The 27,398-nt window shown below is 45.0% G+C and overlaps 2 protein-coding genes and 2 gene segments (V, D, J or C); all 4 read left to right on the top strand.

The window, feature by feature from the left end:
* On the top strand, positions 1-7,945 carry LOC135243266 (solute carrier family 2, facilitated glucose transporter member 1). Its single transcript, XM_064315000.1, has 11 exons — positions 1-138; positions 770-812; positions 973-1,071; positions 1,637-1,797; positions 2,201-2,441; positions 2,853-3,015; positions 3,650-3,834; positions 4,272-4,376; positions 4,650-4,751; positions 5,299-5,502; positions 6,827-7,945. The coding sequence occupies exons 2-11, from the start codon at positions 798-800 to the stop codon at positions 7,004-7,006; spliced, it is 1,455 nt and encodes a 484-aa protein (XP_064171070.1). The 5' UTR covers positions 1-138; positions 770-797; the 3' UTR covers positions 7,007-7,945.
* Positions 7,946-9,223: 1,278 nt separating this feature from the next.
* LOC135239403 (T cell receptor beta variable 7-2-like) lies at positions 9,224-10,684 on the top strand. The segment is given in 3 exon segments: positions 9,224-9,420; positions 9,686-9,974; positions 10,675-10,684. Coding segments are annotated over 3 exon segments (336 nt in total).
* A 257-nt stretch (positions 10,685-10,941) lies between these two features.
* LOC135239397 (T cell receptor beta variable 6-4-like) lies at positions 10,942-11,802 on the top strand (the record flags this gene model as incomplete). The annotated part of the segment is given in 2 exon segments: positions 10,942-11,139; positions 11,438-11,802. Coding segments are annotated over 2 exon segments (414 nt in total), but the record flags the coding sequence as incomplete, so codon positions are not given.
* A 581-nt stretch (positions 11,803-12,383) lies between these two features.
* On the top strand, positions 12,384-15,273 carry LOC135243149 (uncharacterized). Its single transcript, XM_064314792.1, has 3 exons — positions 12,384-13,367; positions 13,453-13,668; positions 14,640-15,273. The coding sequence occupies exons 1-3, from the start codon at positions 13,319-13,321 to the stop codon at positions 15,080-15,082; spliced, it is 708 nt and encodes a 235-aa protein (XP_064170862.1). The 5' UTR covers positions 12,384-13,318; the 3' UTR covers positions 15,083-15,273.
* Positions 15,274-27,398: the final 12,125 nt, after the last annotated feature.

Here is a 27,398-nt window from a genome sequence, read left to right as displayed (position 1 = left end):
CCCCGCGACGCTGGGACAGGAGACAAGCGCAGGCTCGCGGGTGGAGAGGGCGCAAGCCCGGTTTTTTACACAGAGAACGAAAGTGACAGCCAGGACGTACGAAACGCACCCGAGGACAGGATCAAGACAGGCAACAAGGTACGCGCTTTACCTGAGAGCAGTGACTGATAAGACACCTCTCTGATAATTTGATAGACATATTTCACACGTCTTTATAAATATAAATATACCTAATGTAAAATTTCGGTTAACATACAGTATATGGGCAATATATTTGAACTCATATATATATATGTATATATATATATATATATATATATATATGCTTTTTTAAGCATTGCTACAGATACAAGATGGTTGTAATTATTGGCTCACTGGTTCCATCTGAAGGGAGTTACATGGATGTGACTGGTTCACATAGGGGTGGAAAATAGCATGTAGCATGAAGATTTGTCACTGAGCCAAATGTCTACAGTTCCTGTCTATTAATGTTTATGGCGTTCTTTACTGCAATATTGAACTTCGATATTAAATTGAATACAAGGTGGCACATTTTGGCATTGCAGCACAATTAAATTGTTCATGCAAGACCCTCTGGGCGGTTACATCAGAACCCACTCGTCAGAACTCAACACCTTGCCATCTGGATCCAGACCATAAACCCCACAGGATCTAAAACGCTGACTGTTAAATGTAAAAAACTCAATTTTGCTGGAAGTTTGAGATGCTTAAAACTTAAAGTACGTTTTTTTTTTTTTTTTTGCTTTAGGACGTGACGTCCCATCTGTCGCATACTAATGGAGTCCAAGGAGGTTAGTGCTGCATGTCTGACTGAACGTCAGTTAAGGGGAGTACAACAGCGGGTTGCAAGGGAACAGAATGTTCTTTTTAAACGTCAGTACGTGGAGGTGACTGCGTGTACTGCGTTGGCTAGCGTCTTTAGTGGGTTTTTCCATCCCTTGGTGTCTGCAGAGCACGATGACCGCCATTCTCCTCGTCACCATCATATCGGCCGTGCTGGGCTCCCTCCAGATTGGGTATCACACGGGAAACGTCAACGCTCCCGCCAAGGTGAGGGAGGCGGGGCTGCTCCACCGTCAGTCACCTGAGTCGCCGTGACTACGGAAACGTAGCTCCTTCACACCACGACATGATTTTGGGGCAAATTTCCGGTTCAGTTCTGCGGAAGTTCTATTTGCAAAGTGAAAAATGGGCTGTGATTTAAATTTCTCGAGGGTTTTATGTGGAGTTGCGAATGAATGAATTTGAAGTTTAATTCATTTCCAGAATGGACATTCGCAAAAACATATATGCTCTAAACTGTCTTGGGTTGGTCTTGAATTGATCTACTGTTTCATTGTAGGGTCCCATGACAATGGACTTATATAATTAAATATTATGAGCTTTAGAATACACATATAGCCTATATTCCAAGGTCATTTTAAGTGACCTCTAGACTTCGAAATAAAAACAGTACCTTAGCTATATTGTAAGTGTAGCAAAGTTACAGTGGGCTCTAAGATCCTTACAAAAATCAGATTTGAATTTTAATGGTGATCTATGTCCCAGGAGCACATCACAGTGGTGTGGAATTTTACAGCAATTAGTCTCGGTCTCTCTCTCTTTGTCCTTGAAGATAATTGAAGAGTTCTTCAATGTGACTTGGAGGGCCCGGCACAACACGTCCTTGCCGGACCACAGCCTCACCTTCCTCTGGTCCCTCTCCGTCAGCATTAAGGATTTCGGAGCTCTGCTTGGCTCCCTGGGGGTCAAAGGTCTAGCTGACTCCTTCGGCAGGTGAGAGGAAAACCGAATCACCTGGTAGACCTTGGACAAACCAGCCTTGGTGTTAAAGTGGGAATATAAATACATAATTGTACACAATGTCCTGCCCAGGCATCCTCAACACCGGTCCTGGAGACACGACCACATCTGCTGGCCTTTGCTGTTACTCAGCACTTAATTGATCACTCGACCCTTTAAGGTTTAAGATCACAAGCATGTGACTAGAATGTTCTTAACTGAACATTCTAATGCTGATGTCACAATCACTACTGTTACTGAAAGCAATGTTCTAGAACACTGACTTTCCAAAATTCCCAAAAGCCTACGAGCGGCTCTCTAGGACCTGAGCTGAGGACCCCTGGTCCTTATTTTTGTATTGTTTTACCTCCTTGTCCCCCCCACTCCCCTCGCACAGGCGGAACTCCATCCTGATAGTGAACGCCCTGTCCATGGTGGGCGCCAGCCTCATGTTCGTCTCCAAGGCCAGCGAGTCGTTCGAGGTGCTCATCGTCGGGCGCCTCCTGTTTGGCCTGTTCTGCGGCCTGGCCATGAGCCTCAACCCCCTCTACATCCAGGAGGTGTCCCCCACCGAGCTGCGCGGCGCCTTCGCCACGCTCAACCAGGTCTCCTTCGCCACCGGCATCCTCCTGGGCATGGCGAGTCCGCGTCTCACTTCCTGTTTCCTGTTTCACTCCCTCAGTCTCGTCTTCGTGTGGCCAAAAAATATAACCTTCCTCAGCACAGTCATTTCACACAGCGTACTCTAGGACCACACAAAAAAAACAACCGCCTTCGGGGTCTAATCTCACTTGTTTGGGCTGGACGGCGGCAGTGTAGTATCATGGGTAAGGGGCTGGCCTTGTAACCAAAAGGTCACAGGTTCGATTCCCGCATGTAGGACACTGCCGTTGTACCCTTGAGCAAGGTACTTAACCTGCATTGGTTCAGTATATTATCCAGCTGTATAAATGGATGCAATGTAAAAGGTATGTAAGAAGGTTCTGTAAGTCGCTCTGCATAAGGGCATCTGCTAAAATGCCTGTGATGTATGTAAATTGACGGTGCAGGTGGTGGGCCTGGACACGGTGCTGGGCACAGAGAGGTACTGGGCCCTGATGTTCTCCCTGTCCCTCATCCCGGCACTGCTCCAGTACCTGATACTGCCCTTCTGCCCCGAGAGCCCGCGCTACCTGCTCATCACCCGGGGCCAAGAGGAACAGGCGGAGGCAGGTGGGTGTGGGCAGCTCTGGATGTCAGACTACACTGTCAGAGAAAAAGGGGTGCGGTATGGGTCCGTTTTTTGTTTCTCTAAAGCAGGGGTCCTCAACTCGGGCCAGAGAGGGCCAGTGTGGGTGCAGGCTTTTGTTCCAACCAAGCAGTTACACACCTGATTCTACTAATCAACCTTTGGAGTCTTTACTAAGGACCTTGATTAGTAGAAACAGGTGTGAACGCGGTGCACCCACACCGGCCCTTTCTGGCCCGAGTTGAGAACCACTGCTCTAAAGGGTAAAGGGTACAACATACCTTTGAGGGTATTGCCCCACTGACAAGTCATTGTACCCCATAGGTACAATTTTTGGCAAATTATTTCTGACAGTGTATTGGCCACGAGTTACAGCACCTGAGGACAAAGTGGAGGGTCTTTGTCCTCTTACTGGTGATAAATCTGCTCCTGGCTCTTTGAACGTTTGAAGGTTTGGAATGTTTGAATCCTAACGGTTTTGTCTTGGTGATGCACCCTGAACGAGGGCTCTGTGCGTAACAGTCCTCTTTGTGAAAGCCAGCCGGCCACCAAAAGGTAAGAAAATCACCAAAAGTTTGAGCTTTGACCTCTGAACCCTTGACCTTTTTTTTCTTTCAGCCCTCCGAAGGCTGAGAGGAAATTCAGACAAGGTTCTCAACGAGCTGAAGGAGATGAAAGAGGAGGCCGCCCGCACCCAATCAGGAGTGACTGTTCGACAGTTCTTGATGAAGCGGAGCTACAGGCAGCCAATAATACTGGTCCTGATTATAAACCTGGGCAGCCAACTGTCCGGATTCAATGCTGTGAGTCCTCAAATTTCCAGAACAAAGTACAGCTTTCAAAAAAATGAGAGTTTATGCTACATAAGGATCCACCACTCCTGGGTCTTCATGTGGCATACAGTAAACTGTCTGATACTTGGATGATGATCAATTTTGTGTCAGATGTTCAAAACAAAAAAATATGAAATTAAATGACTAGGCAAAAGAGACTAATTCCTCTTTTCACAAAAACATTTTTTTTTGTAATATTCTCTTATGCTAGCAGCAGGAATACTAGAATTATTGAATATTTATGCACAAACTTCTAAAAGCTCAGGAAACTTGAATTTTATGGAGGATGACTACTGGGTCAGTAGGTCAGGGCCGCACGTCTGGTGGTGAGGACAGTGCGGAAGAAGCACGCCAGCTCCTTTTCGAAAGCCAGTTTCTGAATGTTTGGGATTCTTTTTCCTTTCCAGATAATAAATTATTCGACCAAGATGTTCTCCAAGGCGGGATTCCGGGAGGCCAAGTACCTGACGCTCGGGGTGGGGGCCGTCAACGTGACGTTCACCGTGGTTGCGGTGAGTCTCCATGGTAGCATCTGCTCTTCAGAGCCTGTGGACCAACTGACGTTTTTCAGCAGAACACCTGAGAGGTCAATGTGTGTGTGTGCGTGTGTGTGTGTGTGTGTGTGTGTGTATGTGAGCATACTGTGCTCTGCCCGGTAACAAGAACAGTAACTGCCATTTGGTGCGACAAAATGGCCGTTGTTTTTGATAGCAGTGCATATTTATTTTATTTTTTTAGTTGGAGGTAATGAGGTAACTTAACTGTCTTTTTTGTTTTTGAAAAAGTTCTTCCTGGTGGAGAGGGCGGGGCGCAGGAGGCTGCTCCTGACCGGCTTCCTGTCGTTGGCGCTGTGTAACCTGCTCATGACCATCACCGATTCGATCCTGGTGAGAAAAACGTGGAAAAACTGCCCCTCTGCGGGGCTGTCATGCCCACTGTTTTGAACCTCACGTGAAATGTAGCCTAAAAATCTGTGCTCCCATTTCAAGATATTCACTCGGTTTAAAAATTAGTTGGAGTTCCTGGGGATGTCCATCAAAAATTTTATATAAGAAAGGGTTTTGTAGGGTTAGGGTTAGGGTTAGGGTTAGGGTGTTTGGGTGTTTGGGTGTTTGGGTGTTTGGGTTTGGGTTTGGGTTTGGGTTTGGGGTCCTTCTGCTCTCCTGATGCTCTTTCAATTATTTTTTAAATAAAAAACTTTATTTACATTTATGTAAAAGGGGACAATACATATAACACAATACACATAAAAGACAAAAAAAATAATTTATATTCTCCAAGAATCAAAATCATATCAAGATCCCTTCCTTTCAGTTCTGATATTATTTGTTTTAGTACAGACTCCGCCGTGGTAAAAACCCGATGTGAAGACATTTTGCACAATCTTTTCCACAATTTCCCTCTCCCCCTCTTTTCCCCCTCCTTCTGCACCAGCACCTCGTTCCGGACCTGCGCAGCCTGCAGGTCCTGGTGGTGTTCTTCCTCATCTCGGCCTACGAGGTGGGGCCCGGCCCGATCTCCTGGTTCATCGGCGCCGAGCTCTTCGACCAGCAGTCCCGGCCCATCGCCATGGCGTTCACCAGCATGCTCAACTGGGGCGGCAAGTTCCTGCTGGCCCTGCTCTTCCCACCGCTGCTGGTACTGTGTGTGTGTGTGTGCCTGACTGTGTGTGCGTGTTCATGTGTGTTTGTGTGTGTGTGAGTGTGTGCGTGTTTGTGTGTGTTTGTATGTGTGTGTGTGAGTGTGTGTGTATGTGTGTGTTTGTGTGCGTGTGTGTGTGTGTGTGTGTGTGTGTTTGTTTGTGCGTGTGTGTGACTGTGTGTGTGAGTGTGCGTGTGTGTGACTGTGTGTGACTGTGAGTGTGCGTGTGTGGTTTGCTGCGGTCTTGTGAGTGATTGCTGTGCGCACAGATGCTATGGGGCGTGTGTAGAGTAGTGGCTGTCTTCCGGTCTGTCTGTCTGTGTTGGTTTCTGTGTGTGTGTCTGTCTGTCTGTCTGTTTGTGTTTGTTTCTGTGTGTGTGTGTGTGTGTGAGTGTATTTGTGTTTGTGTGTGCTGTCGTGTGAGTGTTGTGTGGATGTGGTATGTGTGTGCGTGTTGTGGAGTGATTTGTGTCTCTGTCGTGGTATGTCTGTCTGTGTGGTGGTGTTCTGTTGTCGTGTCTGTCTGTCTGTCTGTTTGTGTTTGTTTCTGTGTGTGTGTGTGTGTGAGTGTATTTGTGTGTGCGTGTGCGTACGTGTGTGCGTGTGTGAGAGTGTCTGTGTGTCTGTCGGTCTGTCTGTCTGTGTTTGTTTCTGTGTGTGTGTCTGTCTGTCTGTGTTTGTTTCTGTGTGTGTGTCTGTCTGTCTGTCTCTCTCTCTGTCAGTCTGTCTGTATGTCGCTCTGTCCAGTCTTAAGCAGGTCTGACATGTATACAGAGGTGGGAAATCCAGGGGTCAGAAAGTGAAAGTCCTGCCATGTATTTCCTCCACCCATGAACTCAGCTGATTTTTACTGTATTACTGTATTATTACTGTAGTTCCACCTCCTGGCTGAAGAACTGTGCAAATTAGCATGTGATTGGAACAAAATACTGGGGTGGACTTTGGCTTTCTGAACCTGGATTTTCCACCTCAGCATGTACTGTATGCATTAATAAAAGTGCATCCGTGTGTCTCTGTCTCTGCACAGGTTACCCTCTAAGCCAGTGGTCTCCAACCCTGGTCCTGGAGAGCTACAGGGTCTGCTGGTTTTCATAGTGACTCTGCACTTCGTGAATCAATTAGAGCAGTTGATTACACAGTTAACTCAACACACCTGGTGTCTTGGGTCTCAATTGGGTGCTGATTTTAAGGCGAAAACAAAAACCAGCAGGACCCTGCAGCTCTCCAGGACCGGGGGTTGGAGACCACTGCTCAAAGCTCTCCTGAGTCATTCGCCCACGGTACGCGTTGGTAAATTTCCTTTTTTTGTGTGTTTGTGCAGAAAGTGTGCGGGGCCTACGTCTACCTCCTCTTCACGGCGATGGCCACCCTGGCCTTCAGCTACACGCTGCTGCGCCTCCCGGAGACCAGGGGGCGCACTTTCGATGACATCGCAGCCGAGTTCCGGGGGGCCGAGGGCATCCCCCTTCACAACAAGACCGGTTTCAACACCTTCACTTGACCGTGCGCCTGATGGTTCATCTGCACCTCGTCTCGCCGCAGTCCGGAGCTTCTAAAAACCCTGAATCAGCCAGAGATCGACGCCTTTTCGACAGTACAGTATGTCTACCGAGATTCACCCTCGATCTGGATGTATTTGACCTTCTAACTTTAGAGGGACAGTGTGTGCATTTCCTGCTGAATGCATTTACCAGATTGAACCCGTCAAGGGAAAGTTAATCACTGATGTGTACGGCACAGCATTTTTGTTCCAAAACATTGGAACTGCTCTTGTCATTCCTAGACAGGAAATAGCCTAATTGTCTCCTTGCTCTGGGTCAAGGAAGAAAAAAAAGCAGTGCACACTGTATCATCCCTCCACACACAGCAGATCCCAGGCTCCACCGAACTAAACATTCTCACCTGGAACCAAGCCACCCAAAAACCTGGAGCCTGCAGACAGGGGAGAGAGTGCACCTTTCCAAAATATTATTGGCTCGTGAAATCTGACACACCTCTTGGATTGTGTACATTTGTGAGACACTGCAAATAGGGGAAACTGCCAAGCAAATAAATAATGTTATCATATCCATGGCGTGTGGATCACAAGAACATAAAAAAAGGATCAGCACTTGGCATGGGCTCACTTTGCAGCAGTGGGCAAGATGGGGTGGATGGCTCAGGCAGGCAAACCTGTCCAAAGCGAAGTTCCTTTATTCTGCCACTAGAGGGCAGGGTTACATTTATCACTGAGATTGACAAGCTCCATACTGCAGCAATCAGAGTTGAAGGTGAATTGTCTTAAGTAGTTTTCTGTTCTTTTGGTCACAGTAACGGCCTGATCAATACGTATTTTACATGTCTGGCTGCTTTTTGTGCATTTTTGTATTTCCTGTGTTTTATTTTTGTGCTGTGTAAATTGAAGATTGTAATAAAAATTCCCGAGATCCAAAGACAAATATTCCTCATTGTGGTCTATCTATTAAAAAAATTAAATTATTACATGACAATTTACCTTTTTACAGGAATTATTAAGGATTACAGTTACTGTGTATGTGTGTGTGTGTGTGTGTGCAGGGGCTGCACTGTGATGCATGCAACAGTGATGGTCAGTGGAGGATACGCTAAAAAGAAAAAACAAAAACAGACCAAAATACACAGAATCCTCGTCCATATCGTCAGCCAACGAAACAGAACGTAACAAAAACAAAATGGAATGCGGAGCGACGACAACAACTGGCGCATATTCATTACATACACGACGGGACGCCGTCGCCGATCCACCTCGTCACCTGCTGTCATCGCTAGTTTTTCTTAGATGGTAAATGGTAAATGGACTGCATTTATATAGCGCTTTTATCCAAAATGCTTTACAATTGATGCCTCTCATTCGCCAGAGCAGTTAGGGTTAGGTGTCTTGCTCAAGGACACTTCGACATGCCCAGAGCGGGGTTTGAACCAGCAACCCTCCGATTGCCAGACAATCGGTCTTACCTCCTGAGCCCCTAGATCAGTGGTTCTTAACCTTGTTGGAGGCACCGAACCCCACCAGTTTCATATGCTCATTCACCGAACCCTTCTTTAGTAAAAAAACTAACTAACTGCAGACTAGACTGAGGGGTGGACCTCTGCGGCGGAGGCTCCACCGAACCCCTGAGACCGACTCACCGAACCCCTAGGGTTCGACCGAACCCAGGTTAAGAACCACTGCCCTAGATACTTCCTAGTCCTGGATTTAGCAGCCCGACAGACGGAAACAGAAACGGTAACCGTTCCCACGAGTCCTGAGCAGCGCGGAACGGCACGGGGCGCCCCTGGTAACTGTTGGGCCCCACGGTGGAAAAGTGAATGAATGTGCTGTACTTCTGTGCGAAGAGGTCTGCACATCGTCTTGCGCCATGCTTCGCTGCCCTTAATCGAGGGTCCCCTGGGAGACCGTCTCTACCTACGCCGCAGTTCTCAACGTGAATTTATAACCTCAGTCGCCATGGAAACCAAAACAAATGTCATTGTGGGCGGAGTAGGCGCAATCCCCAGAGCACCTTTCAGCAAGTGGTGTAGTTCCACTAAATTGTGCTAGAGGGCACTCCTGAGTTATCACCCAATATATTTGACTTCCTGACAAAAGGTCAGGACTCGGGTTAACTGATATTACACACAAATAAATACTTTTTTTTTTTTTTTTGCACCGCCTGTTCCCTTTCCTCTCCAGATTTTTTTCCCCTTAAAAATCAAGGGAAATATCTGATTTTAATGGTAGCGTCTCATCTGTTGGGAACCGTTGAGTGGATCCAGTCTTACCTCACTTCCTGTGTAGGGGCCCTGACTTTTTCAGGGCCTCGTACCTCTGGCGTTTCACATCTTTGAGGTTCTGGATTCACACACTGAGACTGAGGAACATGGTCCCTGTTGTCCTCTTCTTCCTCCTGCCACTCGGTAATATTCGTACATTAGCGTTCTCTCTGAATTGATTTTTTTATGATAAACATTTAAATAATTATCTTGATTTTCAGATGTGTTGTTCAAATTAATCATTCAAATAAAACGTATTTCTGGTAACACACCAGCCATAAATATTGGTAAAGTTTAAAGACCGTTCTAACGGCTGCGCTTAAAAGTCTTACAGGGAAACATTCCGAGCTCTTCTGATATTGACGTTTGCTTTATCTTCATGCTTTGCAACGACTGTCGTCAAATTCAGGCTACGCAGTTAACCAGACGGCAGACGTCTTTTCGGAAGAGGGACGCAACGTGACCCTGGCGTGTTCCCAGAGGAACACCGACTTCAACAGCATGTACTGGTTTCGGCAGAGGCCCGGCGAGGGGCTCGAGCCGATCGTGTATTTCTACGTCCAGATGGAGACGATGGAGGAGCGGCTGAAGGAGAGGTTTTCTGCCGAGCGCGTCGGCGCCTCCCTGACGCTGACTCTCCGCGGGGCGCGGCTGAGCGACAGCGGCGGCGTGTACTTCTGCGCGAAGCAAGAGGCACGGTGCAGCCGCGCGACGACCCAGCCGAGACAGAAACTAGTCTACCCGCCGCACCCCCCCTCTCTCTCTCTCTGTCTCCCCTTATCTCTCTCTCCCCCCTCTCTCTCTCTCTCTCTCTCTCGTCTCCCCTTATCTCTCTCTCTCTCTCTCTCTCTGTCTCCCCCTCTCTCTCTCTCTCTCTCTCCCCCCTCTCGTCTCCCCTTATCTCTCTCCTCCCCCTCTCTCTCTCTCCCATCTCTCTCTCTCTCTCTCTCTCGCTCATTTTGTCACCGCTCGTCTCTTGTCTTCACCGCTGAAGTGATAAAGCCGTGGCTGGTTTTTTCCCATGGTGCACCTGTTTCTTCGGGGTTTCGTACTGTTTAAACGGTACTTCACCAAATGGTTGAGTGGCAAGCTGGTCTGAATGAGCCTACTGCATGGAAAAACATTCCCTGTTATTTCATATTTTTAAAAAGAGGCCAACTAATCCTGGGAAATGATATTTCTTTGGCACCAGATGTTCAGTTACAACAGTGTATGCGTTGATGTGATGTGGTTTTACAGTCTTAAAATTTTTTTTTTTTTTTTTTTTTAAGGGACTGGGACTGCTGAAGTATTTTCTCTTTGAAGTGCCTGTCCAATCAGGATTCAGAGTCAGGTGAATATCTGACGTCTAAGTGTCAACAATACTGCTGTCTCAGCCCTCTTCTCCACTTCATGCAGTGCAGTGTGATGATCTTATAGTGCTCTGCTTATATGAGAAACAGCAAGGCAATTTTGAAAAACAGTCCCAAGGAATTGATCAAAGAAAGCAACAGGTTTTCGAGTAGAACTTTTGAGTCATTTTTATGTGCTACAGTAAGTGTGTGTGTGTGTGCAAGCGTGCATTCATATGTGTGTGTGTGTGTGTGTGTGTGGGTGTGTGCATGTGTGTGTGTGTGTGTGTGCAGATATGTGCAAGTATGTCTGTGTGTGTTTGTTTGTGTGTGTGTGTATGAAAAAGGAACAAAATTTGAAAGATTAAAGCAATTCAGAATACATAAGAATATGACTGCAGACACTGTAATGCCACTTCCTTTTTACTGCCAGAGAGACTCTCCTCAGGTCATTCTTCTCTCTCGAGCAGTAAGAGAACTGACATGACCAGCTCTCTCATCAGATTCGCTGTCACACTGCTATGGGCTACTGGTAAGGACAACACTCATATATGCTTTTGTTCACATAAACAACAACAACAACAATAATACAAATACAAATAACAGTAGGCCTATTCATTAAAAAACAGTAAAAGCAGTAGTCACATTTTATTATAATAATAATAACAATATCACATTAATTGTTATTATTATTATTATTGTTATTGTTATTATTATTGTTATTATTATTATTATTAATAATAATAATAATAATAATAATAATAATATATTTAAAAATTAATAATAAGGGTTTAGGGCCTCAGGGATAACCCAGTTTTGTGCTCCTGCAGTCCTTTGCCTTGAAGTCCGGCAGTCTCCCTCGCTGCTGTGGCTGACGGAAGGCCTGGACGCGTCCGCGGAGATGCGGTGCGAGCACACGGACGTCAGCCACTATCAGATGTACTGGTACCGTCAGCTCCTGGGACGGGGCCTCCAGCTGGTGGTGCTGTCGGACACCCTCAACGCGCCCGACTTCGGGGAGTTCGGCGGGGGGAAGTACGGCGTGGCCAAATCCGTCGCCCAGGAGGGGAGTTTCACGGTGAAGGAGCCGGCGCCGGAGGACAGCGGGCTGTATTTCTGCGCCGCCGCCAGTCACAGTGACTCAGAGTCACGCCGGGGCTGTGCAAAAACTCCCCCCGGAGCGCGCGCTGTGTACACACACACACACACGCACGCACGCACACGCGCGCACGCACACGCACGCACACACACACGCACGACTGCACACGCCACACCACGCACGCAGCACGACACCACCACACGCACACACACACGCACACACACACACACACACACACACACACTCCGCGGAAGACACTGTTTTGACCTAGAGGAGGCACTGCACACACTAAAAAAACGGAAAAAATAAAGAAGAGAAACATTTCAGTTCCCACAGGAGCCTTGTGAGTTATGCTTGTGGTGTAACCGATGCTAGGTTCAGATTTTAGTTAGAAATACCAGGCCAGGTTCGGTTCAGCCAGAAAGTTCCAAGTGCATCAAGCAAGACCTGTTTTTATAATGATCGTTTTTTTTTATGAAGATACTGTATGCCCCTTGTATGTTCTGAAAAGTTGAATATACAGATAAACAAATTAGACTCTTTCTGCAAGATAATTGCTTCTTATCCACTTACATCTGTCTCTCTCTACAACAGAGCACACCTGTGCCAAACCACAGCTAGCAAATGCTGATATAAAATTACAGCTGCAAGAGACTGTTGCTTCTCTTACACTTTTTCTTGTAGTGATGTCATATCCTGTCTCTTTTTCTCTTCAAGAGAGCTCTACCAAGGTAGCATTGCATGTTTTCTCTCTCTTGTGCTAAGACTGTCCACTTTCTGTCCACCTCATGTCCTGTGGTTCTGGTTGACAGTTGGAAATCTTGAATGTAAGATAACAGGAAGCCAAAAAAGTGAAGTTTTAAATCCAATTTGTCGTGTGTCTCAGTCAGTCACGACATCAAACATCTTTCTCCCATGTATTCAGCTATGACTAATTCCAATAATTGTTTGCTGACTGTATTTTGCGTAGTTGTCTTTAAAATATGAGGATCTTTAAAATATGTACAATGCAATCCAAAATGAAAGGAGTTCATTAGCTTCTTAATTACTGTTGCATTGCTGTCTCATTCCCCATTTGATGTCTTATAACTCGTTTGTCTACTGTCTTGTGTATCTTTGTGCTTTATGTCAGGACCCCTTGCAAAAGAGATTTCAATCTCAATGGGGTTTTCCTTGTTTAAAAAAAAAGGCGAATATACTTCATGACATAGAGTAAAAATGCCACAACACACACAGCAAATCTAAACGGTTCCAGAATGTACCAGTAGAGGGAGACTAAATGAAACAAACAAACCGTCTACTGTGAAAAAATAAAATGTCTGTCATCTTTGACAAATGTTGTGTCGTCAGAGTTTCCTGCCTTTTACCTCTGGAGAGCCTAGTCTCACTCACTAGTTTTGGTTCTGTGCTGCCCTCCCCTATTCTGCACTGGCTAGTTAAGATTTTACAAACATTGGCTCGCTCCAGCTTTTTTTTCCCCCCCATAAACTGCCTAGCAACACATTTCGCTTGTTTGCGTGAAGGAAGGCATTTAATGCTCTGTGGCGGCAGTGTAATTTGAAACAGAAAATAAACGGAGGTAGCTTGCTTGCGGCGCTAGGTTCCCGCCATCATGATCGGACTCCCCATCGGCTGCATTGTCACTCTACTCTGGCTCACAGGTGAACTAGATGTCCGTATGAAAATGCATTTTACCAGAATGCGTTGCAAAATACCCATTAATGTCTCCTCTCTTTCCTCCCGCAGACCCTTCCCTGTGCAGCAAGGTTTCCCAAAGCCCTGCTCACCTGGCCCAACAGGTGGGAGAATCCGCTCAGCTTCAGTGCTCACACAGAATTGCGGGATACGATCGTCTTCTCTGGTACCTGCAGTCTGGAAATGGAGTTTTCACGTTCCTTGGGTATATGAATTTGAACTTTGGGTACCCAGAGGATCAGTATAAAGGAAAATTTTCACTCCAAGGTGACGCGCGCAACGATGCTACATTAACCATCCAGAACCTCACCACCACTGACAGCGCAACATATTTCTGCGCAGCTAGTAGCACAGTGTAGTAGCGCCTCTTTATCCAGTACAAAAACCCACCGGTGAGCAGGCCTTAGCTGTCTGTGCAGCTCATGCAGAACACCTCCACACCTGCAGCAAACCACAGCTGCCTCCTTTATTGTAGGGATCTAAGAATCAGGTATACTGTACGTGTCCTCAGCTTAGTATATACTGTGAAACATATCAAAAGAAAACTAAAGAAACTAATATCATTCTATGTAAAAAAAGAAATTAATGTATAAACTTGTGTATTGTATATACAGTATATTATGTATAATTTCTATTGTTTACTCCTTTTGAAGTTACTTGTACAATGTAAGGTGTTTAGCTATTCGGTTGTTCTTCTGATGCCATTCCCTGTCTTTCTTCTCACACCAAAACCCAGAGAGCGAGCGACAGAGAGAGAGAGAGAGAGAGAGAGAGAGAGAGAGAGAGAGAGAGAGAGAGAGAGAGAGACAGAGAGAAAGAGAGAGAGAGAGAACAGCGAGCAGCGAGCAGCAAGCAAGCTCAGATCTGGTCAGTAACGTCTGGGTTTCTTCTCTATCGAACAGCACAGGAGTCGATGCACCTGTAGATCTGGATCACATCATGATGATAAGGGCTCTCATCAACTTCACTGTCTTATTGTTTTGGCTGACAGGTATCATAGAAAATATCATAAAATAATTAAGGTGCACAGTATTTGAACATGGGGCCAGATTCAACGATACAGATTGAACTTTGTCCTGGACTAAACAGAGTTTTGTATAGAGAATCTAGAATCGTTAAATTGAATTTCGTCTAGGACTAGGTTTAAAACTGTGCCCGTGAGACTGGCCTATGATGTTTTGAACACCTCCATCACTACCGTAGAGTTTGAACGGGCTGGTCCATATCTGCTTTCACAGGTCAGTTGGTCAGAGGCGGTGTTCAACAGTACCCCTCATCCCTTCTCCAACGGTCCGGAGAGCCCGCTACTCTCCACTGCTCACACAACATCTCCAGCTACAACATGATACTCTGGTACCGCCAGCCCAGGGGAGCTGGGACTCTGGAGCTCCTCGGATATATTTACCATGACAACAAGAACGTGGAGCCCCCGATGGAGACAAGACTCAAACTCGAAGGAGATGGAAAAAAGTCGGGAACCATGACGATCTCCAACGTCACGTCAGCGGACGGCGATGCGGTGTACTTCTGCGCAGCCAGTGAAACACAGCACCACATCGTCCCTCTCGCCTCTACAAAAACCCTCTCGTGTTCAGAAATCCACCAGCAGGGTGCAGCAGAAATGTTTTTTTTTAATTTTTTTTTAATCAATTTAAAAATTTTAGTGAATTATCTTTATTAATTTTCTGAGCAATGAACTTGCTTTCCCCGTTCTTTTTTTTTTTTTTTCATTTTTGTCTTTTCATTTTTTGTCATCAATTTTTATGAAGATTTTATGATGTCACTTCCTGCCCTCCCCATCCCTGAGAGTGCACGTAAGGCCACACTGTTCTCCTTTTACTATGTTCCCTCACCAGCACTGAGTCAACATGATCAGACTTCTCCTTATTATCACGATCTCATTTCTCTCAGCGAGAGGTAAGATGTCATCTCTTTAGACAATTTCAGAGATCCAGTAGCCATCTCTACACATGTTTACAATGAATTTGATTGCAGATCACCACATTCTTTAATAACCTGTTACTAAGGTGTAAAAACAAGGTTAAAATTAGATTTTTGTTTTCCACAGGTGTGCAGACTAATGTCATTATGGACCCCAAGATTATCTGGAGTCGTATGGGGGACCCGGCCCAGATGAACTGCAGCCACACCTTGGGAGTTACTTACTACCAGATGTACTGGTACAAACAGAACCCACCTGAGGGTATTCAGCTCATAGTGTTTACAACTTCTAGTGGGAACCCTGAATTTGGGAATTTTAGCAAAGACAGGTATGTGGCAGAGAAAACTGTGGCTGAAAGAGGCTCTCTCAGGGTGAAGAAGCTGGAGGCAGAAGACAGCGGCACATATTTCTGTGCAGCTGGTGAACACGGCCCTGCAGACTCATTGGCTGGGTGAACATAAACCTCCCCGTGCCAGTCTCACTGTGACAGGGGAGGAGCAGACCTGAAACGAAGCCAAGAACACAAACGGCAGTGAGGCTCTCCTGCAGGGGGGTGTAAAGCTTCATAAACAGACACATACCCACTGAGCTCACTGGAAAAAAAAACTTCTCCTGTCCCCTTTGTTTTATTTTTCTTTTTTCTTTTAGAAATATCACATTTTAAATAAATGTGAAAACCAATAAAAGTGGTTAGTTGAAGCTGATAAGTTTAACCGATACAAAAGATGGTTGTAGTGTTTGGTTTTTGTATTTATAGAAGAGGCAGTGTAATGTCCTTCTCATGTGAATGCATGGGCAATTTTATTACAGTAATTAATTGTACCTGTCATGGACATTCATCTTTAGTTGTATATATGTTATATGTGTGTGGTTGCAATGGCTCAGAATCCAGAGGAGGCAGAGACACTCCTGGTCATTGGCTGCCTTATTCCATTGTGATGGAAATACTGATGAAGATCACTAACAACAGGACAGTAGTATGAACTGAAAAATCCAAAGGTGGACCCTCTACATTCTGCAAATATAACATGAACAGGCCTGAAACTGCTAACCTTTTCCATCTCACAAGTACAGTCACAACTGCCCCAGCAAGTTAATGGCCACTTTAATTTTATTGGGCCCGACCAATTGGTCAGCTGCAACTACAGTTTCCTGACAGAACTTGCTTATGTATTGAATTTATATATTATATATTATACATTGTATTTTTTTGTGTGTGTCTGTGTGTGTGGTTGCAATGGTTCAGGATCCAGATTGGGCAGAGACACTCCTATTAATTGGCTACCTTATTTTATTGTGATGTCACTTCCTGCTTCATGAGATGGCTCAGTGCTGTTTTACTGATGCTGCTCTTTCTCAAGCAGTGAAGCAAGAAGATGATCCAAGAACTCCCCAGGCTAACAGCAGCCTTACTCTGGTTGACAGGTAAGCATTAATTCCTCAGAATAAACCAATCCTGGTTCAGTTTTACAGAAGAAGCTGTATGTGTGTGGTGATTGAGCTCTTGATTGAGAAGTATCTTCTTCCTCTGTGTCCGCAGGGCTGGCGCTCAGTAATAAAGTTAATCAGTCTCCTGCTGAACTGATGATAGACTCTGGAGGATCCATGCAGCTCAACTGCAGTCATGCCATCCCATCGTACAAGAGCATACTGTGGTACCACCGAGCAGCGGGCGAAAGCGCCCTGACGCTCATGGCGTATACGTACTACAAGGCAGCGACCATAGAAACCGCATTTAAGGATCGCTGCAATTTGAGCGGAGACGGTTCAGCGGCAGCATCTCTTCGCGTCCACGAAGTGAGACCCGCAGACAGCGGGGTGTATCTGTGTGCCGCGAGTTATGCACAATGCTTGCAAGTTCGTTTCCTCAATACAAAAACAGACAGAGCCCTGTCTGATTACAGGGCTCATTCTGTAAAGAGCTCTTTACTGTCTGTGAAGAGCCAACCGACACACCTGCACAAAACCACTGGAACGTTCTTGCACGCAATGCCAAATAACTGATGTTGCGCAGCTGCCCTATCAAAGAGAAAGCTTGTCATTGACTGTTGGCATGAAGACTAGAGGTTCCTCACCAGGAGGTTGTATGGCCTCTCACACAAGTCATAAGGATGCAATGTCACTTCCTCCCTCTCTTGAGGCTACTATGGGTTTCAGTGGTTGAATTTTATTTTCTCTCTCAGCACCACTGAAGAATTAACATGGTCAGACCGCTCCATGTTTGCAGCCTCATACTGTACTTTACAGCCTCACAGGTAAATACTTCATAAAAAGGCAGAAAGAGGCTTTCACACAGTGAAGAAGCTGGATGCAAAAGATACAGGATGCACATGCACTCGCCCACTTGTCAAGAATATGGTGAAGGATGACTTATCTGACCATATCACGTTTTTCCACATCTCTATAGACCGGTGCCTATGGTTTTTGCATAACTTAACTCTCAGAAGTGCTTCCGTCTTTGTAATGAGGAATTTATGCACTGCAACCCTACTATATATCCCTCTCTATGCAGTTGTCAACGGATTGTTCTTGCTGACACAGTCTGATCATGTCCTGCGTTGACATTCTCTGTCACCTGTGGAAATGTTACACTTCATTTTTTCCTTACATATTGCACTAATGCACAAGTATCACGATCATCAAATGTGCACTTTCGACCACAATTTTCAACCCTATATACTGATGGCTTTCCCATAGATCTAAATGCAATTGTCACTTTAGTCACTGTTGCTATTGAGACAGTAGCCAGCTGGGCAGTCTTGTGACTGAAGTTCGTGCCCCAATGATGAACCCTCTTTAAAAGTCACATAATATCTTTTCCTCTTACCGTCTTAATCCAAAATCGAGGTCAACTAGGTCTGCTCAGAAATTTTTATGCATGCCACAGAGCATGATAGGGTGTTAATTACTTAACTATATCTTGCAGTACAGCTGTATGGAAGCACCTGCATTCATTTTGTTTATCGCCTCATTTATTCAGGTTTTTCCTTTAATTTGTCACCCGTCTGTATATATTTTATTTGTGTGGTAGCAATGGTTCAGAGTGTAAAGGAAGCAGAGAAACTCCTGTCTGCTAATTGGTTAACTAATTCCATTGTGATGTCATTTCCTCCTTTATGAGATGGCTCAGTTCAGGTTGAAACACACTGCTCTTTCTCCAGGAGTGAAGCAATAAAATGGTCCCAGTGCTCACCAGGTTTATAGGAGCCTTGCTCTGGTTGACAGGTAAGGGATGATTCCACAAAAAGCAAATGAAACCAATCCTGGTCCAGTTTTCTAGCAGAAGCTGTATATGTGTGTGGTGATTGAGCTCTTGAAGTATCTTCTTTCTCTGTGTCCACAGGGCTGGCGCTCAGTAATACAGTTAATCAGTCTCCTGCTGAACTGATGAGAGACTCTGGAGGATCCATGCAGCTCAACTGCAGTCATGCCATCCCGTCTCAATACATCATACTGTGGTACCATCGAGCACCAGGGGAAAGCGCCCTGACTCTGATGGGATATGTAAATTATAAAGTACCGACCGTAGAAACCTTATATAAGGATCACTGCAGTTTGAGTGGAGATGGAACTGAGGCAGCATCTCTTCAGGTCCCCAAAGTGAAATCCACCGACAGTGGAATGTATTTCTGTGCAGTGAGTAGCACAATGCTTGCTGGTCCTTTTTCTTCACTACAAAAACAGACAGAGCCTCTTCAGATACAGAGACTTGTTATTGCCTAAAAAGAGCAGACCAACACACCTGCACAAAACCACTAGAATATTTTTTCATTCCGTGCCAAATATCTGACATAGTACAGCTGCTCTGTCATAGAGAAGGGTTGCCATTGGTTGCTGGGATGACCTTACACATATACCTGTCAGTGTTGAAGCCGTGATGTCACTTCCTTTGTTTCTTGAGAGACCATAGAATTCAAGTGGTTAAATATCATTTGCTCTCGCAGAAACACTGAGAAATCAAAATGATCAGGCAACTCAGTGTTCTTGTCATAATACTGTACAGCCTCACAGGAAAATCATTCATAAAATAGTAATTAAATGAGGAGAAATAACAAATGAAATTTTAATAATGTGGGTGACGAGGACAAGTCTTTGCAGTTTATCCAGAAATCTTGGTTTGAATGTCAGTTGAGCTCCACCAGCTCACTCATGATGTGCGAGTGAAACACATGATGCTTGATTTCCTTTCCCTCCACAGGACTCTCATTCAGTAACAGCGTGCAGCAGTCTCCCTCCACCCTGCTGAGAGACCCTGGAGAGTCTGTGCAACTCAGCTGCAGCCACAACATACGGAGCTATGACACAATACTGTGGTACCAGCAACCCCTGCAGGGAAATTCGATGAAGCTCCTTGGACATGTTTATTATAAGAATGTAGAGATGGAGGGTGAAAAAAGATTCAATGTGAGTGGAGATGGTAAACGGCAGGCGTTCCTTCACATCAAGAGGCTGGCATTAACAGACAGTGCCGTGTATCTGTGCGCTGCATGGCTATCACAGTGATACAGGTCTCATCTTACCCCTACAAAAACCACTTCCCCATCCACACTGTTCTCAGAACCATTCATCATAACTGTACATTTTGAATGTACTTTTTGAGCAATTAACGTGCTGTTTTCGCTGTTTCTTGTGATTTCTCTCATTTTTTCTTTTCAGTTTTAGTCACTATTTTTTATGATGATTTTATGATGTCACTTCCTGCCCTCCCCATCCCAGAGAGTGCACGTAAGGCCACACTGCTGCATTTTTACTATATTCCCTCAGCAGCACTGAGTCAACATGATCAGATTTCTTATTTTCAGTGTCTTTTTGCTCTCAGTGAGAGGTAAGGCGTCATCTCTCTAGACAATTTCAGAGACCCAGTAACCATCTCTACACACCTTAACAATGAATTTGATTGTAGACTTCCACATTCTTTCCAATCTAATATTTTGGCTTTATGAACAAGGCTGCAATTATATTTCTTTTTTCTACAGGTGTGCAGACTAATGTCATTATGAACCCCAAGATTATCTGGAGTCGTATGGGGGTCCCGGCCCAGATGAACTGCAGCCACAACTTGGGAGCAGCTTACAATCAGATGTACTGGTACAAACAGAACCCACGTGAGGGTATTCAGCTCATCGTGTTTACACTTCCCAATACAAGCCCTGAATTTGGGAATTTTAGCAAAGACAGGTATGTGGCAGAGAAAGCTGTGGCTGAAAGAGGCTCTCTCACGGTGAAGAAGCTGGAGGCAGAAGACAGCGGCACATATTTCTGTGCAGTCAGTGAACACGGCCCTGCAGACTCATTGGCTGGGTGAACATAAACCTCCCCGTGCCAGTCTCACTGTGACAGGGGAGGAGCAGACCTGAAATGAAGCCAAAAACACAAACGGCAGCAAGGCTCTCCTGCAGGGGGGTGTAAAGCTTCATAAACAGACAGACATGTCATTTAAAAAATTAACTTTTCTCTTGTCTCCTCCTCCCCTCCCCCCAAAGACATTCCTGTTAATTGGTCACCTTATTCCATTGTGATGCCACTTCCTTCTTCATGAAATGGATAAATGATGCTGCTCTTTCTCAATTAGTGAAGCAAGAAAATGATCCAAGCATACCCCAGGCTAACAGCAGCCTTACTCTGGTTGACAGGTAAGGATTAATTCATCAGAATGCAGAATAAACCAAACCTGGTCCAGTTTTCTAGAAGATGCTGTATATGTTTTTGGTGATTGAGCTCTTGAAATTTCTTCTTTCTCTGTGTCCACAGGGCTGGCGCTCAGTAATGAAGTTAATCAGTCTCCTGCTGAACTGATGATAGACTCTGGAGGATCCATGCAGCTCAACTGCAGTCATACCATCCCATCTCAATACACCATACTGTGGTACCATCGAGCAGCAGGGGACAGCGCCCTGACTCTGATGGGATATGTATATACAACGTCTCCGACCGTAGAAACCTTATATAAGGATCACTGCAGTTTGAGTGGAGATGGTTCAGCAGCAGCATCTCTTCACATCCCCAAAGTGAACTCCAACGACAGTGGAGTGTATTTCTGTGCAGTGAGTAGCACAATGCTTGCTGGTCCTTTTTCTTCACTACAAAAACAGACAGAGCCTCTTCAGATACAGAGACTTGTTATTGCCTATAAAGAGCAGACCAACACACCTGCACAAAACCACTAGAATATTCTTTCATTCCGTGCCAAATATCTGGCATACTACGGCTGCTCTGTCATAGAGAAGGGTTGCCATTGGTTGCTGGAATGACCTTACACATATACCTGTAAGTGTTGAAGCTGTGATGTCACTTCCTTCCTTTCTTGAGAGACCGTAGAATTCAAGTGGTTAAATATCATTTGCTCTCGCAGCAACACTGAGAAATCAACATGATCAGGCCACTCAGTGTTTTTGTCATAATACTGTACAGCCTCACAGGTAAATCATTTATAAACAGTAATTTGATGATGAGAAATAACAAATTAAATTTTAATAATGTAGGTGACAAAGACAAGTCATAGCAGTTTATCCAGAAATCTTGGTTTGAATGTCAGTTGAGCTCCACCAGCTCACTCACGTAAGGAATAATTCATCAGAAAGCAGAATAAACCAATCCTGGTCCAGTTTTCCAGAATAAGCTGTATATGTGTGTGGTGATTGAGCTCTTGAAGTATCTTCTTTCTCTGTGTCCGCAGGGCTGGCGCTCAGTAATAAAGTTAATCAGTCTCCTGCTGAACTGATGAGAGACTCTGGAGGATCCATGCAGCTCAACTGCAGTCATGCCATCCCTTTATACAACAACATACTGTGGTACCATCGAGCACCAGGGGACAGCGCCCTGACTCTGATGGGATATGTATATTTTAAGAGCCCGACCGTAGAAACCTTATATAAGGATCACTGTAGTTTGAGCGGAGATGGTTCAGCGGCAGCATCACTTCACATCCCCAAAGTGAACTCCACCGACAGTGGAGTGTATTTCTGTGCAGTGAGTTATGCACAATGTTTGCAGGTCCCTCTCCTCCACTACAAAAACAGAATGAGCTCTTTCTGATGCACAGACTCATTGCAGTCGATAGAGAGGAGACCAACACACCTGCATAAAACCACGAGAAAATTCTTTCATTCCGTGCCAAATATCTATCATAGAAGAGTTGTTCCGTCATAGAGAAGGGATGTCATTGTTTTTTAAAATGAAGGTCCTCACAAGGAGAGCATATAACCTTACAAACATAAGTGTTGAAACTGTGACGTCACTTCCTTCCTTTCTTGAGAGACCATCGGATTTCAGTGGTTGAATTTTATTTGCTCTCTCAGCAACACAGAGAAATCAACATGATCAAACTGCTCAGTGTCTTTATCATAATACTGTACAGCCTCACAGGTAAATCATTCATAAAATAGTAATTAAATGACAAGAAATAACAAATGAAATTTTAATAATGTGGGTGATGAGGACAAGTCATAGCAGTTTATCCAGAAATCTTGGTTTGAATGTCAGTTGAGCTCCACCAGCTCACTCACGATGTGCGAGTGAAACACATGATGCTTGATTTCCTTTCCCTCCACAGGACTCTCATTCGGTAACAGCGTGCAGCAGTCTCCCTCCACCCTGCTGGCAGACCCTAGAGAGTCTGTGCAACTCAACTGCAGCCACAACATACAGAGTTATGACACAATACTGTGGTACCAGCAACCCCAGCAGGGAAATGGGATGAAGCTCCTTGGACGGGTCACTTATAAGAATGTAGAGATGGAGGGTGAAAAAAGATTCAATGTGAGTGGAGATGGTAAACGGCAGGCGATCCTTCACATCGCCAGGCTGGCATTAACAGACAGTGCCGTGTATCTGTGCGCTGCGTGGATATCACAGTGATACAGGTCTCCCCTACAAAAACCACTTCCCCATCCGCACTCTTCTCAGAACCATTCATCATAACTGCAAGTTTTTCATTTACATTTTGAGCAATGAGCGTGCTGTTTTCCTTTTTTCTTGTGAATTCTCACACTTTTTCTTTTCAGTTTTTGTCATTATTTTTTATGATGATTTTATGATGTCACTTCCTGCCCTCCCCATCCCAGAGAGTGCACTGAAGGCCACGCTGCTGCATTTTTACTATATTCCCTCAGCAGCACTGAGTCACCATGATCAGATTTCTTCTTATTTTCATTGACTTTTTGCTCTCAATGAGAGGTAAGGCGTCGTCTCTCTAGACAATTTCAGAGACCCAGTAGCCATCTCTACACACCTTAACAATGAATTTGATTGTAGACTTCCACATTCTATCCAATCTCTTATTAAGCCTCATGGGCAAGGTTACAATTAAAATTTGATTTTTGTTTTCCACAGGTGTGCAGAGTAAAGTCATTATGGCCCCCAGAATTCTCTGGGGTAATTTGGGGGACCTGGTCCAGATGAACTGCAGCCACAAATTGGGAGTAGCTTACACTCAGATGTACTGGTACAAACAGAACCCACCTGAGGGTATTCAGCTCATAGTCTTTACAACTCTTGGTGGGAGCCCTGAATTTGGGGATTTTAGCGAAGACAGGTATGTGGCAGAGAAAACTGTGGCTGAAAGAGGCTCTCTCTCGGTGAAGAAGCTGGAGGCAGAAGACAGCGGCACATATTTCTGTGCAGTCAGTGAACACGGCCCTGCAGACTCATTGGCTGGGTGAACATAAACCTCCCTGTGCCAGTCTCACTGTGACAGGGGAGGAGCAGACCTGAAACGAAGCCAAGAACACAAACGACAGTGAGGCTCTCCTGCAGGGGGGTGTAAAGCTTCATAAACAGACAGACATGTCATTTAAAAAATAAACTTCTCTCCTGTCTCCTCCTCCCCCACCCCTTCCTCTCCAGAGAACATCCATGGGCAGCCATGCAGCGTTCTTCTCTCTCTGGCTCTGATGCATCAAGATGATCAGACTTGTCCTCACATTCACTGTGTCTCTGATCTGTCTGGCAGGTGAGGTTTAACCCGTTGTAGAGTAGGTTTTCTGGATTGTTTTTTTTTAAAATTCCATTTCAGTGTTCTGAAACTCCATTGCTGTGAACTAGCAGTGTTGATTGTTACATCTGCTTTAGAATGTTCAATTAACAACATTCTAATTACGTATTTTGATATCCTTCACCTTAAAGAGTTAAGAGAGACCCCTATATTGAGAGGACTTTACTTTTGTCTTGGTGCTGTTGTGTGCACAATGAGACAGACACAATCACTTACAAGCTGGTCAGTGTGAGCATCTCTTTGTTTTTCATCCTCTTCTTTATCGTTTAGCAGAACTGTCACGAAGCATCAATGTTCAGCTGCTCCCCGTCAGACTTCTCAAAAACCCTGGGCAGTCCTCCGCTCTCAGCTGCAGGTGTGATGACCCGAGCTACACCTACATGTTCTGGTACCAGCAGCCTGAAGGGGAAGGAAGGCTGAAGCTCATTGGCACCCTTTATCGACAGAACCTCACCCCTGGAGACCTTTTCAGTGACAGGTTTAAGATATCAGGAGACGCAACGAAAACAGGAATGCTGGAGATATCCAACCTGACGTCTGAAGATGCTGCAGTTTATTTCTGTGCCATGAGCATAGCACGTTGCTGCAGATGCCCCTCTCATCTCTGCAGAAACCTCTTTCTTAGCTGCAATCGCCCTTACAGTTGACAGCACACCTGCACGGCTTCAAATGTGGTTTTGATTGTGTTTTTCCTCTGCTGCAAATTAACAATGTAGTATAACAAGATATACTGATGAATGAACACAAACAACAGGACAGTAGTATGAACTGTCAAATACAAAGGTGACTTAAGTGAACCCTCTAGATACTACAAATATAACAGGAATGTACCTGAAACTACCAACCTTTTCCATCTCACAAGTACACTCACTACTGTCCCAGAGAGTTAATAGCCACTTAAATTTAATTGGGGCCGACTGATTAGTCGGCTGCAACTAGAGTTTTCTGACAGAACCGGCTTAAATTTAATTTGCTTTTATATATTTTATTTGTGTGTGGTCACAATGGTCCAGAGTTCTGAGTGGGCAGAGACACTTCTGTTAATCAGTTTCCTTATTGTATTGTGATGTCACTTCCTCCCTCCACCCATCACGCAGAGTGCATGTAAGGCCATATTGCTGCACTTTTACTATATACCATAAGCAGCACTGAGTCAGCATGATCAGACGTCTTCTTATTTTCGCTGTCTTTTTGCTCTCAGTGAGAGGTGAGGCGTCGTCTCTAGACAATATCTGAGACCCAATAGCCATCTCTGCCAACATTAATGATGAATTTGACTGGAGACATGCACATTCTTTCTAATCTCATATTTTGGCTTCATGAACAAGGTTACAATTTTATTTATTTTTTCTACAGGTGTGTGGAGTAATGTGGCTATAACCCCCAGAATTCTCTGGGGTAATTCAGGGGACCCAGCCCAGATGAACTGCAGCCACACCTTGGGAGCAACTTACGATCGGATGTACTGGTACAAACAAAACCCACCTGAGGGTATTCAGCTCATTGTTTATACAAATCCCTATACGAACCCTGAATTTGGGAATTTTAGCAAAGACAGGTATGTGGCAGAGAAAGCTGCGGCTGAAAGAGGCTCTCTCAGGGTGAAGAAGCTGGAGGCAGAAGACAGCGGCACATATTTCTGTGCAGTCAGTGAACACGGCCCTGCAGACTCATTGGCTGGGTGAACATAAACCTCCCCGTGCCAGTCTCACTGTGACAGGGGAGGAGCAGACCTGAAAAGAAGCCAAGAACACAAACGGCAGTGAGGCTCTCCTGCAGGGGGCTGTAAAGCTTCATAAACAGGCAGACATGTCATTTAAAAAATTACTTTTCTCTTGTCTCCTCCTCCCCTCCCCCCAAAGACATTCCTGTTAATTGGTCACCTTATTCCATTGTGATGTCACTTCCTTCTTCATGAAATGGATAGCTGATGCTGCTCTTTCTCAAGTAGTGAAGCAAGAAAATGATCCAAGCTTACCCCAGGCTAACAGCAGCCTTACTCTGGTTGACAGGTAAGGATTAATTCATCAGAAAGCAGAATAAACCAATCCTGGTTCAGTTTTCTAGCAGATGCTATATACGTGTGTGGTGATTGAGCTCTTGAAGTATCTTCTTTCTCTTTGTCCGCAGGGCTGGCGCTCAGTAATAAAGTTAATCAGTCTCCTGCTGAACTGATGAGAGACTCTGGAGGATCCATGCAGCTCAACTGCAATCATGCCATCTCAGCATACGACAACATACTGTGGTACCATCGAGCAGCAGGGGACAGCGCCCTGACTCTGATGGGATATGTTTATTTTGAGAACCCGACCGTAGAAACCTTATATAAGGATCACTGCAGTTTGAGTGGAGATGGAACTAAGGCAGCATCTCTTCACATCCCCAAAGTGAACTCCACCGACAGTGGAGTGTATTTCTGTGCAGTGAGTTATGCACAATGTTTGCAGGTCCCTCTCCTCCACTACAAAAACCGAATGAGCTCTTTCTGATGCACAGACTCATTGCAGTTGATAAAGAGCAGACCAACACACCTGCATAAAACCACAAGAAGATTCTTTCATTCTGTGCCAAATATCTATCATAGAAGAGTTGTTCTGTCATAGAGAAGGGTTGTCATTGTTTTTTAAAATGAGGGTCCTCACAAGGAGGCCGTATAACCTTACACACATAAGTGATGAAACTGTGACGTCACTTCCACCCTTTCTTGAGAGACCTTCGGATTTCAGTGGTTGAATTTCACTTGCTCTTTCAGCAACACGGAGAAATCAACATGATCAAACTGCTCAGTGTCTTTATCATAATACTATTCAGCCTCACAGGTAAATCATTTATAAAATAGTAATTAAATGACAAGAAATAACAAATGAAATTTTAATAATGTGGGTGACGAGGACAAGTCTTTGCAGTTTATGCAGAAATCTTGGTTTGAATGTCAGTTGAGCTCCACCAGCTCACTCACGATGTGCGAGTGAAACACATGATGATTGATTTCCTTTCCCTCCACAGGACTCTCATTCGGTAACAGCGTGCAGCAGTCTCCCTCCACCCTGCTGAGAGACCCTG

The sequence above is a fragment of the Anguilla rostrata genome, chromosome 1, assembly GCF_018555375.3.
Source record: "Anguilla rostrata isolate EN2019 chromosome 1, ASM1855537v3, whole genome shotgun sequence".
In the NCBI taxonomy this organism is placed as follows: Eukaryota; Metazoa; Chordata; class Actinopteri; order Anguilliformes; family Anguillidae; genus Anguilla; species Anguilla rostrata.
The sequence above is the reverse complement of the archived record's forward strand: the minus strand, read 5'-3'. Positions and strand labels throughout refer to the sequence as shown.

What these genes read in the sequence shown, in the direction of transcription:
- LOC135243266 (XM_064315000.1), top strand. An exon ending in ACGTCAACGCTCCCGCCAAG is followed by an intron (nt 1,072 to 1,636) that starts GTGAGGGAGGCG and finishes TTGTCCTTGAAG; the next exon opens with ATAATTGAAGAGTTCTTCAA. An exon ending in CTAGCTGACTCCTTCGGCAG is followed by an intron (nt 1,798 to 2,200) that starts GTGAGAGGAAAA and finishes CCCCTCGCACAG; the next exon opens with GCGGAACTCCATCCTGATAG.
- LOC135243149 (XM_064314792.1), top strand. Translation starts at nt 13,319, where the DNA reads ATGATCGGACTCCCCATCGGCTGCATTGTCACTCTACTCTGGCTCACA. An exon ending in CACTCTACTCTGGCTCACAG is followed by an intron (nt 13,368 to 13,452) that starts GTGAACTAGATG and finishes TTCCTCCCGCAG; the next exon opens with ACCCTTCCCTGTGCAGCAAG. An exon ending in AGGAAAATTTTCACTCCAAG is followed by an intron (nt 13,669 to 14,639) that starts GTGACGCGCGCA and finishes CTGCTTTCACAG; the next exon opens with GTCAGTTGGTCAGAGGCGGT.